Genomic DNA, 15,152 nt, shown 5'->3' with positions numbered 1-15,152 from the left:
TTCTGAAGAAACAATATTTGGCTTATAGACAACATGTTTGGCTAAGTTGATATGTTGCATTAAATATTGCATTAATTAATTATACTTTGTTTAAAATGCTGTGATAATATGTGTACTAATGACTTTTTATCCCTTACTTTCTAGATGGCAGTAGCTTTCAGAAATATGAAGCCAGAAACCAGGCATTCTCAGATCAGACAAATCAGGTATTTCAATACATTGAAATAACTAAAATCCCAGAACTCAATCTTTTTAATTGTAAAATAGATTTCATTGTTTAAATTTGAATAGGAGTCATATGTGTGTTGGAGCTCTAGTTAAAAATCTAATAAAAAATTGAATTCCCTGAGTTGGACACAAATGCATATTTTGAGACTTCAGTAAGGTATTTTATGAACACTGCAAAATATGAACTTCTGATACTAGTTTGAGTGTTATAGTCATTAAGATGTGAATCAAATGACTTGGTGACCAAAGACTAAATCCATGTGCTTTTGATGTAATGGATCAGTTTGAGTGTTAGTCATTAAGATGTGAATCAAATGACTTGGTGACCAACGACTAAATCCATGTGCTTTTGATGTAATGGATCAGTTTGAGTGTTAGTCATTAAGATGTGAATCAAATGACTTGGTGACCAAAGACTAAATCCATGTGCTTTTGATGTAATGGATCAGTTTGAGTGTTAGTCAATAAGATGTGAATCAAATGACTTGGTGACCAAAACTAAATCCATGTGCTTTTGATGTAATGGATCAGTTTGAGTGTTAGTCATTAAGATGTGAATCAAATGACTTGGTGACCAAATACTAAATCCATGTGCTTTTGATGTAATGGATCAGTTTGAGTGTTAGTCATTAAGATGTGAATCAAATGACTTGGTGACCAAAGACTAAATACAAGTGTTTTACATGTAATGGATCAGTTTGAGTGTTAGTCATTAAGATGTGAATCAAATGACTTGGTGACCAAAGACTAAATCCATGTGCTTTTGATGTAATGGATCAGTTTGAGTGTTAGTCATTAAGATGTGAATCAAATGACTTGGTGACCAAAGACTAAATACAAGTGTTTTACATGTAATGGATCAGTTTGAGTGTTAGTCATTAAGATGTGAATCAAATGACTTAGTGACCAAAGACTAAATCCATGTGCTTTTGATGTAATGGATCAATTTGAGTGTTAGTCATTAAGACGTGAATCAAATGACTTAGTGACCAAAGACTAAATCCATGTGCTTTTGATGTAATGGGATCAGTTTGAGTGTTAGTCATTAAGATGTGAATCAAATGACTTGGTGACCAAAGACTAAATCCATGTGCTTTTGATATAATGAATCAGTTTGAGTGTTAGTCATTAAGATGTGAATCAAATGACTTGGTGACCAAAGACTAAATCCATGTGCTTTTAATGTAATGGATCAGTTTGAGTGTTAGTCATTAAGATGTGAATCAAATGACTTGGTGACCAAAGATTAAATCCATGTGCTTTTAATGTAATGGATCAGTTTGAGTGTTAGTCATTAAGATGTGAATCAAATGACTTGGTGTCCAAATACTAAATCCATGTGCTTTTGATGTAATGGATCAGTTTGAGTGTTAGTCATTAAGATGTGAATCAAATGACTTGGTGACCAAAGACTAAATACCTGTGTTTTACATGTAATGGATCAATTTGAGTGTTAGTCATTAAGATGTGAATCAAATGACTTGGTGACCAAAGACTAAATCCATGTGCTTTTGATGTAATGGATCAGTTTGAGTGTTAGTCATTAAGATGTGAATCAAATGACTTGGTGACCAAAGACTAAATCCATGTGCTTTTGATGTAATGGATCAGTTTGAGTGTTAGTCATTAAGATGTGAATCAAATGACTTAGTGACCAAAGACTAAATCCATGTGCTTTTGATGTAATGGATCAATTTGAGTGTTAGTCATTAAGATGTGAATCAAATGACTTGGTGACCAAAGACTAAATCCATGTGCTTTTGATGTAATGGATCAGTTTGAGTGTTAGTCATTAAGATGTGAATCAAATGACTTGGTGACCAAAGACTAAATCCATGTGATTTTGATGTAATGGATCAGTTTGAGTGTTAGTCATTAAGATGTGAATCAAATGACTTGGTGACCAAAGACTAAATCCATGTGCTTTTGATGTAATGGATCAGTTTGAGTGTTAGTCATTAAGATGTGAATCAAATGACTTGGTGACCAAAGACTAAATCCATGTGCTTTTGATGTAATGGATCAGTTTGAGTGTTAGTCATTAAGATGTGAATCAAATGACTTGGTGACCAAAGGCTAAATACAAGTGTTTACATGTAATGGATCAGTTTGAGTGTTAGTCATTAAGATGTGAATCAAATGACTTGGTGACCAAAGACTAAATCCATGTGCTTTTGATGTAATGGATCAGTTTGAGTGTTAGTCATTAAGATGTGAATCAAATGACTTGGTGACCAAAGACTAAATCCATGTGCTTTTGATGTAATGGATCAGTTTGAGTGTTAGTCATTAAGATGTGAATCAAATGACTTGGTGACCAAAGACTAAATCCATGTGCTTTTGATGTAATGGATCAATTTGAGTGTTAGTCATTAAGACGTGAATCAAATGACTTGGTGACCAAAGACTAAATCCATGTGCTTTTGATGTAATGGGATCAGTTTGAGTGTTAGTCATTAAGATGTGAATCAAATGACTTGGTGACCAAAGACTAAATCCATGTGCTTTTGATATAATGAATCAGTTTGAGTGTTAGTCATTAAGATGTGAATCAAATGACTTGGTGACCAAAGACTAAATCCATGTGCTTTTAATGTAATGGATCAGTTTGAGTGTTAGTCATTAAGATGTGAATCAAATGACTTGGTGACCAAAGATTAAATCCATGTGCTTTTAATGTAATGGATCAGTTTGAGTGTTAGTCATTAAGATGTGAATCAAATGACTTGGTGTCCAAATACTAAATCCATGTGCTTTTGATGTAATGGATCAGTTTGAGTGTTAGTCATTAAGATGTGAATCAAATGACTTGGTGACCAAAGACTAAATCCATGTGCTTTTGATGTAATGGATCAGTTTGAGTGTTAGTCATTAAGATGTGAATCAAATGACTTGGTGACCAAAGACTAAATCCATGTGCTTTTGATGTAATGGATCAGTTTGAGTGTTAGTCATTAAGATGTGAATCAAATGACTTGGTGACCAAAGACTAAATCCATGTGATTTTGATATAATGGATCAGTTTGAGTGTTAGTCATTAAGATGTGAATCAAATGACTTGGTGACCAAATACTAAATCCATGTGCTTTTGATGTAATGGATCAGTTTGAGTGTTAGTCATTAAGATGTGAATCAAATGACTTGGTGACCAAAGACTAAATCCATGTGCTTTTTGATGTAATGGATCAGTTTGAGTGTTAGTCATTAAGATGTGAATCAAATGACTTAGTGACCAAAGACTAAATCCATGTGCTTTTGATGTAATGGATCAGTTTGAGTGTTAGTCATTAAGATGTGAAATCAAATAACTTAGTGACCAAAGATTAAATCCATGTGCTTTTGATGTAATGGGTCAGTTTGAGTAAGTGTTCTGAAGAGTCATTATTTCTGACATGCATGGAACAACTGGAACTGTTACCATTAGCATAATTTATATTGCTCAAATGTACCATCATAAACAATGGACTGTGCTTATCACGTGGGCAATATGGTCACAGCGTGGGACTGAATGCTTGAAATTAAATTGGTTTGCATAATTAGAATACTTTAAACAATTTTTATGTGCATTTTTAGTCAATTTGTATGCAGAAAATAGGCTGCTTAGATAGAGCTAGCTGTTTGTTTTTAAATTGCTGTAAATGTTTACTACAACACATGCATTGCTTTTTTTGTGTGGAAAAACCATGCTGACATGGCAGACATTATTCCTTCCTTGCAGCAGGAAAAATATAGTAATATAATTATGTTATAGTGGCCACATTGCATGGTACTTATTACAGGACTCAATTATTGCATGGTACTTATTACATGACTCAATTATTGCATGGTACTTATTACAGGACTCAATTATTGCATGGTACTTATTACAGGACTCAATTATTGCATGGTACTTATTACAGGACTCAATTATTGCATGGTACTTATTACAGGACTCAATTATTGCATGGTACTTATTACAGGACTCAATTATTGCATGGTACTTATTACAGGACTCAATTATTGCATGGTACTTATTACAGGACTCAATTATTGCATGGTACTTGTTACAGGACTCAATTATTGCATGGTACTTATTACAGGACTCAATTATTGCATGGTACTTATTACAGGACTCAATTATTGCATGGTACTTATTACAGGACTCAATTATTGCATGGTACTTATTACAGGACTCAATTATTGCATGGTACTTATTACAGAACTCAATTATTGCATGGTACTTATTACATGACTCAATTATTGCATGGTACTTATTACAGGACTCAATTATTGCATGGTACTTATTACATGACTCAATTATTGCATGGTACTTATTACAGGACTCAATTAGCCAGCCCAGAATGATCTCAGTGATCTAAACCATAGACATAACTTCATAACTTTTTATGGTAACTAACTCATTTTCCAAATGTGAAATGTTTGTTGTTAAAAAAATCCAAAATCAAAATAAAGTTGTAATTTGTGTTTTGGGTTACCTCACAAATTAAACTATAACATGGTATTACCCATAATGTTGGTATTTAACAGTGGTAAAACTACAATGGTAAGAACACTACCATAATCAAACTTTTTAATATTCAAAGACATGCATACTTAAATCAAATTCAACAATATGCCTCAGACTGTAAACTTTTTATTTGGTGTTCATATTCAAAGGTCAAATTCATAGGTTTATTTTGTGTTCATATTCATGGGTTTATTTGAGGTTCATATTCATAGGTTTATTTGGTGTTCATATTCATAGGTTAATTTGGTGTTCATATTTATAGGTTTATTTTATGTTCATATTAATAACTTTATTTAGTGTTCATATTCATATGTTAATTTGGTGTTCATATTCATAGGTTTATTTGGTGTTCATATTCATAGGTTCATTTTCATATAAACAGGTTTATTTGATGTTCATATTCATGTGTTAATTTGGTGTTCATATTCATAGGTTTGTTTTTGGTGTTCATATTCATAGTTTTATTTGGTGTTGTATTCATAGGTTTATTTAGTGTTCATATTCATAGGTTCATTTTCATATTCATAGGTTTTTTAGTTATGTTTTCAAGGAATTAGCAAGTGAAATAAATAATCAACCTTCATATATTTGTGTCTGATTGAGATTTTAAAAAAAAAGAAAACAAATTATTTACTGAACATTACAGGAAACTTAAATATTGCCACTTTTCTTGGTAAAATGGCTGTAGATTTTTGTGGGGTGCAGGTAATGATGCAAACACCAGCATGCACAGTTCAAGGAATTAGCTGGTGAAAGTAAATAATCAACCTTTTTATATTTCATGTTTGAAAGATTTTGTTGGAAAGGAAATAAATTAACAAACATTACAGGTAACTTAAAGAGATGTTGCCACTTTCTTGGTAAAATACATATAGATTTGTATGAGATGTTGGTAATGATGCAAACACAAACAACCACACAGTCTCTCTCTCTCTCTCTCTCTCTCTCTCTCTCTTTGTCAGGTGCCATTTAAGGTAAATATGCCAATTTTATAAGAAAAACAGATTTTCGTCTACTTGTTGCGACTTCACCACAGTTAGCAAAGGACAAAAATTCACTGAATCAGCTTGTTTTAAAACATAACTTCTTTAGCTTTATTAGAGTATCATGTTTGTATTATTTCACTAGGACTTGTTTATCACCAAGAATATGATTTGACGAATATGGGCATTAATTTTTCTTCACATTTGTTTATAATTGACAAAACATTGTTATCTTTTATACCTTAAAGACATAATAATAATAATAATAATAATAATAATAATAATAATACTAATAATAATAACTGTAAATTTTTGAAAATTGACATTTTGTTAATTCAGAATATAACATTTAAAAGTATGTTAATACAAAGTCATGGTCCATACAGTTAGTATCCAATGTTTCATTACCTTGTCTAAACCAATTATAAACATTTTTGCTTTTTTTTTTGTTCTTTAGATTCATAAGACTGTACGGCATGCTAGACGCCATCTTGTCTCAAAAAAATTCATCACAGACAACTTCATTAAAGATGATCTTCCAGGTGGTATATGGAGGGTATCTAAGACAAGAGATGTGAGTATATTTTGAAAACATGGTTCAGCTGCATGCATATTTGAACCATAAATTACATATTGAATTGAAATGAACATGTCTAACATTTAAAATTATAAGAATCCTAATTTCAGTAAACTACGATATAACTTTGACATTTTTTTACCACATTATCTATGTAGCCCACTGTATGTATACTTGAACCACAAATTACATTTAACTGAAATGAATGTATGTCTTGTATTGAAAATTATAAGAATCATAATTTCACTAAACCACAATGCAGCTGTGACCTGCACAATGCAAGTGATTTGTTTCTGCTATATTATAGATGTAACCAAGTAATGTATTGTTGTTGTTGTTATTGTTGTAGGGTTTAACACCATTTTTCAGCACAAGATATGCTGTACATGGTGGCCAGTTTTAATGGTGGAGGAAAGTGTATTCTTGAACCATAAATTACATTTAATTGAAATGAACATATGTCTTGTATTGAAAATTGTAAGAATCATAATTCTCTAAACCACTGTGTAACTTTGACATGTTTTTACCACATTCCAGTTTTTTTCCCCAACATTGTTTGGCATTTGCTATGACAAAAGAATCAAATTAATAAAAAATTTCTTTCATGTATTTCTAACATACTTGATGTACATGATGTATAGTTTGTTTATGTTTGTGTACTTTAGACACAAATAAAAAGTAATACTTTATCAAAAGTTTGTCCTTCAAAATGTATGCATGTTGTGGTTTAATATATTGAATTGTACACACACACACACACACACACATTGAAGTGTAAAAGTGTACTCGGTCATATTCTTCAAAATTTTATGTTGCACAACAAATTAGCCATATTCAAAGTTTATGAAACAGTAGTTTAAAATCCTATCATAATTTGCATTAGTTTTGTTTTAAATACATTTTCCAACTTAATTCTAAGGCAACGAATTCATTCATTATATCATTATGTGTTTTCAAGTATTAATTTTTCCACTTCAGTTTTATAAGGTACATTGTTTAAAATAATTTCTTTGCAATTCTTTTTTTGTGAAAAAGATGAACTGATCCAGAGAGAGCACACATTACAGGATTGGATATCCAATAGATTCTAATTTCCTTCAAATTTAACAGTACATATGAACTTGACATGTATCAACCCTATAACACACAACATGTTGATATGTACATCAGATTTACAGTTATACTGCACTGGTGGCCTAGTGGTTAGAGTGTCCGCCTTGGATGCAGGAGGTCGTGGGTTCAATCCCAGGCTGAGTCATACCAAAGACTTACAAAAATGGTACTAACAACTGCCTTGCTTGGTGCTCAGCATTAAGAGGTTAGTGTTAGGACTGGTCGGCCTGGTGTCAGGATAACGTGACTGGGTGGGACACCATGCTGCATGTCTGCGGCATGATGCCCCAGTGTTAGGCATCACTATAAACTGCCACACTGCAGACATTGTAATGATATGACTGAATTTTTTTTTAAGATGTGTTAAAAATCCAAATCACACACACACACAGATTTAGAGTTTCTTACAGTGTGATTAATTTACAGGAGAAAGAATTTGTCTTTGTACTAAGTAATTTTGCAGAGCAAGCAGTTTTTTTATAATCATTGTCACACATTTTTTATGCATACAGGCACATATATGTTTTTTTATTTTTTTATTTTAACATTATTCTAACATCAGTAATACCATGCATGTTGTTGTTTCTTTTAACATTATTCTAATATCAGTAATACCATGCATGTTGTTGTTTCTTTTAACATTATTCTAATATCAGTAATGCCATGCCTGTTGTTGTTTCTTTTAACATTGTTCTAATATCAGTAATACCATGCATGTTGTTGTTTCTTTTAACATTATTCTAATATCAGTAATACCATGCATGTTGTTGTTTCTTTTAACATTATTCTAATATCAGTAATACCGGGCCTGTTGTTGTTTCTTTTAACATTATTCTAATATCAGTAATACCATGCATGTTGTTGTTTCTTTTAACATTATTCTAATATCAGTAATACCATGCCTGTTGTTGTTTCTTTTAACATTATTCTAACATCAGTAATGCCATGCCTGTTGTTGTTTCTTTTAACATTATTCTAACATCAGTAATGCCATGCCTGTTGTTGTTTCTTTTAACATTATTCTAACATCAGTAATGCCATGCCTGTTGTTGTTTCTTTTAACATTATTCTAACATCAGTAATACCATGCATGTTGTTGTTTCTTTTAACATTATTCTAATATCAGTAATACCATGCATGTTGTTGTTTCTTTTAACATTATTCTAATATCAGTAATGCCATGCATGTTGTTGTTTCTTTTAACATTATTCTAATATCAGTAATACCATGCCTGTTGTTGTTTCTTTTAACATTATTCTAATATCAGTAATACCGTGCCTGTTGTTGTTTTTTTTAACATTATTCTAATATCAGTAATACCATGCCTGTTGTTGTTTTTTTTAACATTATTCTAATATCAGTAATGCCATGCATGTTGTTGTTTCTTTTAACATTATTCTAATATCAGTAATACCATGCATGTTGTTGTTTCTTTTAACATTATTCTAATATCAGCAATGCCATGCATGTTGTTGTTTCTTTTAACATTATTCTAATATCAGTAATGCCATGCATGTTGTTGTTTCTTTTAACATTATTCTAACATCAGTAATACCGTGCCTGTTGTTATTTTTTTAACATTATTCTAATATCAGTAATACCATGCCTGTTGCTGTTTCTTTTAACATTATTCTAATATCAGTAATGCCATGCATGTTGTTGTTTCTTTTAACATTATTCTAACAACAGTAATACCGTGCCTGTTGTTATTTTTTTAACATTATTCTAATATCAGTAATACCATGCATGTTGTTGTTTCTTTTAACATTATTCTAACATCAGTAATACCGTGCCTGTTGTTATTTTTTTAACATTATTCTAATATCAGTAATACCATGCCTGTTGTTGTTTCTTTTAACATTATTCTAATATCAGTAATGCCATGCATGTTGTTGTTTCTTTTAACATTATTCTAATATCAGTAATACCGTGCCTGTTGTTATTTTTTTAACATTATTCTAATATCAGTAATACCATGCCTGTTGCTGTTTCTTTTAACATTATTCTAATATCAGTAATGCCATGCATGTTGTTGTTTCTTTTAACATTATTCTAACATCAGTAATACCGTGCCTGTTGTTATTTTTTTAACATTATTCTAATATCAGTAATACCATGCATGTTGTTGTTTCTTTTAACATTATTCTAACATCAGTAATACCATGCATGTTGTTGTTTCTTTTAACATTATTCTAACATCAGTAATGCCATGCCTGTTGTTGTTTCTTTTAACATTATTCTAATATCAGTAATACCATGCCTGTTGTTGTTTCTTTTAACATTATTCTAATATCAGTAATGCCATGCATGTTGTTGTTTCTTTTAACATTATTCTAATATCAGTAATGCCATGCATGTTGTTGTTTCTTTTAACATTATTCTAATATCAGTAATGCCATACATGTTGTTGTTTCTTTTAACATTATTCTAATATCAGTAATGCCATGCCTTTTGTTGTTTCTTTTAACATTATTCTAATATCAGTAATACCATGCCTGTTGTTGTTTCTTTTAACATTATTCTAATATCAGTAATGCCATGCATGTTGTTGTTTCTTTTAACATTATTCTAATATCAGTAATGCCATGCATGTTGTTGTTTCTTTTAACATTATTCTAATATCAGTAATACCATGCCTGTTGTTGTTTCTTTTAACATTATTCTAACATCAGTAATACCGTGCCTGTTGTTATTTTTTTAACATTATTCTAATATCAGTAATGCCATACATGTTGTTGTTTCTTTTAACATTATTCTAATATCAGTAATGCCATGCATGTTGTTGTTTCTTTTAACATTATTCTAATATCAGTAATACCATGCCTGTTGTTGTTTCTTTTAACATTATTCTAACATCAGTAATACCGTGCCTGTTGTTATTTTTTTAACATTATTCTAATATCAGTAATACCATGCATGTTGTTGTTTCTTTTAACATTATTCTAATATCAGTAATACCATGCCTGTTGTTGTTTCTTTTAACATTATTCTAACATCAGTAATACCATGCATGTTGTTGTTTCTTTTAACATTATTCTAACATCAGTAATACCATGCCTGTTGTTGTTTCTTTTAACATTATTCTAATATCAGTAATGCCATGCCTGTTGTTGTTTCTTTTAACATTATTCTAATATCAGTAATGCCATGCATGTTGTTGTTTCTTTTAACATTATTCTAATATCAGTAATACCATGCCTGTTGTTGTTTCTTTTAACATTATTCTAACATCAGTAATACCATGCATGTTGTTGTTTCTTTTAACATTATTCTAACATCAGTAATACCATGCCTGTTGTTGTTTCTTTTAACATTATTCTAATATCAGTAATGCCATGCCTGTTGTTGTTTCTTTTAACATTATTCTAATATCAGTAATGCCATGCATGTTGTTGTTTCTTTTAACATTATTCTAACATCAGTAATACCGTGCATGTTGTTATTTCTTTTAACATTATTCTAATATCAGTAATACCATGCATGTTGTTGTTTCTTTTAACATTATTCTAATATCAGTAATACCATGCCTGTTGTTATTTCTTTTAACATTATTCTAATATCAGTAATGCCATGCATGTTGTTGTTTCTTTTAACATTATTCTAATATCAGTAATGCCATGCCTGTTGTTCTTTTAACATTATTCTAATATCAGTAATACCGTGCATGTTGTTATTTCTTTTAACATTATTCTAATATCAGTAATACCATGCATGTTGTTGTTTCTTTTAACATTATTCTAATATCAGTAATGCCATGCCTGTTGTTCTTTTAACATTATTCTAACATCAGTAATACCATGCATGTTGTTGTTTCTTTTAACATTATTCTAATATCAGTAATGCCATGCCTGTTGTTGTTTCTTTTAACATTATTCTAACATCAGTAATACCATGCTTGTTGTTGTTTCTTTTAACATTATTCTAACATCAGTAATACCATGCCTGTTGTTGTTTCTTTTAACATTATTCTAATATCAGTAATACCATGCCTGTTGTTATTTCTTTTAACATTATTCTAACATCAGTAATGCCATGCATGTTGTTATTTCTTTTAACATTATTCTAACATCAGTAATACCATGCATGTTGTTGTTTCTTTTAACATTATTCTAAAATCAGTAATGCCATGCATGTTGTTGTTTCTTTTAACATTATTCTAATATCAGTAATGCCATGCATGTTGTTATTTCTTTTAACATTATTCTAACATCAGTAATACCATGCATGTTGTTGTTTCTTTTAACATTATTCTAACATCAGTAATACCATGCATGTTGTTGTTTCTTTTAACATTATTCTAACATCAGTAATACCATGCATGTTGTTGTTTCTTTTAACATTATTCTAATATCAGTAATACCGTGCCTGTTGTTATTTTTTTAACATTATTCTAATATCAGTAATGCCATGCATGTTGTTGTTTCTTTTAACATTATTCTAATATCAGTAATACCATGCATGTTGTTGTTTCTTTTAACATTATTCTAACATCAGTAATGCCATGCATGTTGTTATTTCTTTTAACATTATTCTAACATCAGTAATACCATGCATGTTGTTGTTTCTTTTAACATTATTCTAAAATCAGTAATGCCATGCATGTTGTTGTTTCTTTTAACATTATTCTAATATCAGTAATGCCATACATGTTGTTATTTCTTTTAACGTTATTCTAACATCAGTAATACCATGCATGTTGGGATTTCTTTTAACATTGTTCTAATATCAGTAATGCCATGCATGTTGTTGTTTCTTTTAACATTGTTCTAATATGAGTAATGCCATGCATGTTGTTAGTTCTTTTAACATTATTCTAACATCAGTAATGCCATGCATGTTGTTGTTTCTTTTAACATTATTCTAACATCAGTAATACCATGCATGTTGTTGTTTCTTTTAACATTATTCTAATATCAGTAATACCGGGCCTTTTGTTGTTTCTTTTAACATTATTCTAATATCAGTAATACCATGCATGTTGTTGTTTCTTTTAACATTATTCTAATATCAGTAATACCGTGCCTGTTGTTGTTTTTTTTAACATTATTCTAATATCAGTAATACCATGCATGTTGTTGTTTCTTTTAACATTATTCTAATATCAGTAATGCCATGCATGTTGTTGTTTCTTTTAACATTATTCTAATATCAGTAATACCGGGCCTTTTGTTGTTTCTTTTAACATTATTCTAATATCAGTAATACCATGCATGTTGTTGTTTCTTTTAACATTATTCTAATATCAGTAATACCATGCCTGTTGTTGTTTTTTTTAACATTATTCTAATATCAGTAATACCATGCCTGTTGTTGTTTCTTTTAACATTATTCTAATATCAGTAATGCCATGCATGTTGTTGTTTCTTTTAACATTATTCTAATATCAGTAATGCCATGCCTGTTGTTGTTTCTTTTAACATTATTCTAATATCAGTAATACCATGCCTGTTGTTGTTTCTTTTAACATTATTCTAATATCAGTAATACCATGCCTGTTGTTGTTTCTTTTAACATTATTCTAATATCAGTAATGCCATGCATGTTGTTGTTTCTTTTAACATTATTCTAATATCAGTAATGCCATGCATGTTGTTGTTTCTTTTAACATTATTCTAATATCAGTAATGCCATGCATGTTGTTGTTTCTTTTAACATTATTCTAATATCAGTAATGCCATGCATGTTGTTGTTTCTTTTAACATTATTCTGATATCAGTAATGCCATGCATGTTGTTGTTTCTTTTAACATTATTCTAATATCAGTAATGCCATGCATGTTGTTGTTTCTTTTAACATTATTCTAATATCAGTAATGCCATGCATGTTGTTGTTTCTTTTAACATTATTCTAATATCAGTAATACCATGCCTGTTGTTGTTTCTTTTAACATTATTCTAATATCAGTAATGCCATGCATGTTGTTGTTTCTTTTAACATTATTCTAATATCAGTAATGCCATGCATGTTGTTGTTTCTTTTAACATTATTCTAATATCAGTAATGCCATGCCTGTTGTTGTTTCTTTTAACATTATTCTAATATCAGTAATACCATGCATGTTGTTGTTTCTTTTAACATTATTCTAATATCAGTAATGCCATGCCTGTTGTTGTTTCTTTTAACATTATTCTAATATCAGTAATACCATGCCTGTTGTTATTTTTTTTAACATTATTCTAATACACCACTCCCTCGATAACTCGCGCACATCGGGGTCCAGAAACATCGACCGCACTATAAGTGAGGCGTGAGTTATCGAGGGACCTATAAAATAAGCCCAAAACCAATAAAATGATTGACGACATAACGGAGAAATAAGGGGGGGGGGTAGGCAGATTATACTGTTGAATACTCACTTTATAATCGTTCTGAGATTAACTGTTAATAAATATCTCTTCATAACGGTGTACTTTATTATTTCCTCATAGGACAACATTAATTTCAGGATAAATTACAGTATATTGAGGCGATCATCGAAAACATTATTCCTTGTGGTTTCCGTTCGCTTAACATGTGTACCACTTCACACATTGTGTACTACGTCACTAATTGTTATATTGACTTGGATACATTCTAGTTTTATTGTTTGATCCAAATTAGACATTTTTTTAATATACAAAAGATCGACTCTTTTCGAGAAACAGTGTCGATCGAACGATAGATAGATTTGAATGCGATAGAAGTAAAATGGAAAACACAAAAAACAAGGGTTAATCAGTACTAACATATTTAATTGGTCTACAAATTTAAAACAACGTAAATTAGAACAAGTTAATACTTACCATTTGTGCCACGCTTGACAAATATCAATTCACTTTTTGAAAAAATCAGTTATATTTTTTTGTGTGTGTTACTCCTTGGTTTCTCTGCCGCCGAGCAAAATCCCTCAGATTTCTTAACTGCATGAGCTTTACGTAGTCAACATTTTGGGTCTCCAGCCACCTTATGGCAATATCAAAATATTTGATTGCTTCCTGTGCAGAGGGGAGAGGGGTGCAACATCTGCGTCTGCATCACTTTCAACACTTGTGTTACTCCAGTGTGAATCATCTGCTGCAAATTTGTACGCTATAGAAATAATTATAGTTTCATCTGACATGTATTTGGCTGTGGGGCAATCATTGTCAGCACAAATCCACTCCTCCATATCAAGAGAAACGCCCATCTCAGGACCATGAGTCTGTACAAATTTCTCCCAAACAGCCTCGGCATTAATGACATCAGTTTTACTGAAACATTCGAAGTCACTATCATCGTCGTTGTCTCTGTTACTGTTTTGCTTTACGTCAAAGGCAGCTTGAAGACCCTTAATCCAGCACCCGAGGTCTCTTGTAATCGATTTTTTTTTTTATATGCAACAAACACTTCCCCAAGTTGTTGATCAAAACAAAGCTGGCATGTACATGTAATTAGGTTCTCACAGAAGTACTCACGGGTTTCGATGTGACGGTCGATTGACTCTTTTCATGTTTTCAATGAACAGAATATGTTGTGATTATAATGTTTACACTGAAATGGAATTAAAGGATTAGAACGTGACTTTCACACAGGAAGACGTTTAATTGGCATTGCCACCTGTTAGCATTTACCAGAAGTTTTCATTGATCGCTATTTCACCAGACTGTTTATTTACAGTATACTGACAACTATTTATCATAAAAACTTACATAATATATGATATCTTTAAACAGAGGTCTCGCTAGGATTTTAAAACTGGGTCTTTCTGCCTCTGAATTCAATCACT

At 30.9% G+C, this 15,152-nt stretch overlaps 1 protein-coding gene across 1 annotated transcript in view; it reads left to right on the top strand.

Moving 5' to 3' along the window:
• The window catches only part of LOC149795631 (uncharacterized), a 61,330-nt gene that overhangs the window by 8,587 nt on the left and 37,591 nt on the right, over window positions 1-15,152 (top strand). The window contains exons 4-5 of the mRNA XM_089965460.1: window positions 145-206; window positions 6,176-6,292. Of these exons, the coding sequence (XP_089821586.1) occupies window positions 145-206; window positions 6,176-6,292 (179 nt within the window). The remainder of the gene's footprint in view (window positions 1-144; window positions 207-6,175; window positions 6,293-15,152) is intronic.

The sequence above is a fragment of the Sinohyriopsis cumingii genome, chromosome 7 (genome assembly GCF_028554795.1).
Source record: "Sinohyriopsis cumingii isolate HCF-2022 chromosome 7, ASM2855479v2, whole genome shotgun sequence".
In the NCBI taxonomy this organism is placed as follows: domain Eukaryota; kingdom Metazoa; phylum Mollusca; class Bivalvia; order Unionida; family Unionidae; genus Sinohyriopsis; species Sinohyriopsis cumingii.
The sequence above is the reverse complement of the archived record's forward strand: the minus strand, read 5'-3'. Positions and strand labels throughout refer to the sequence as shown.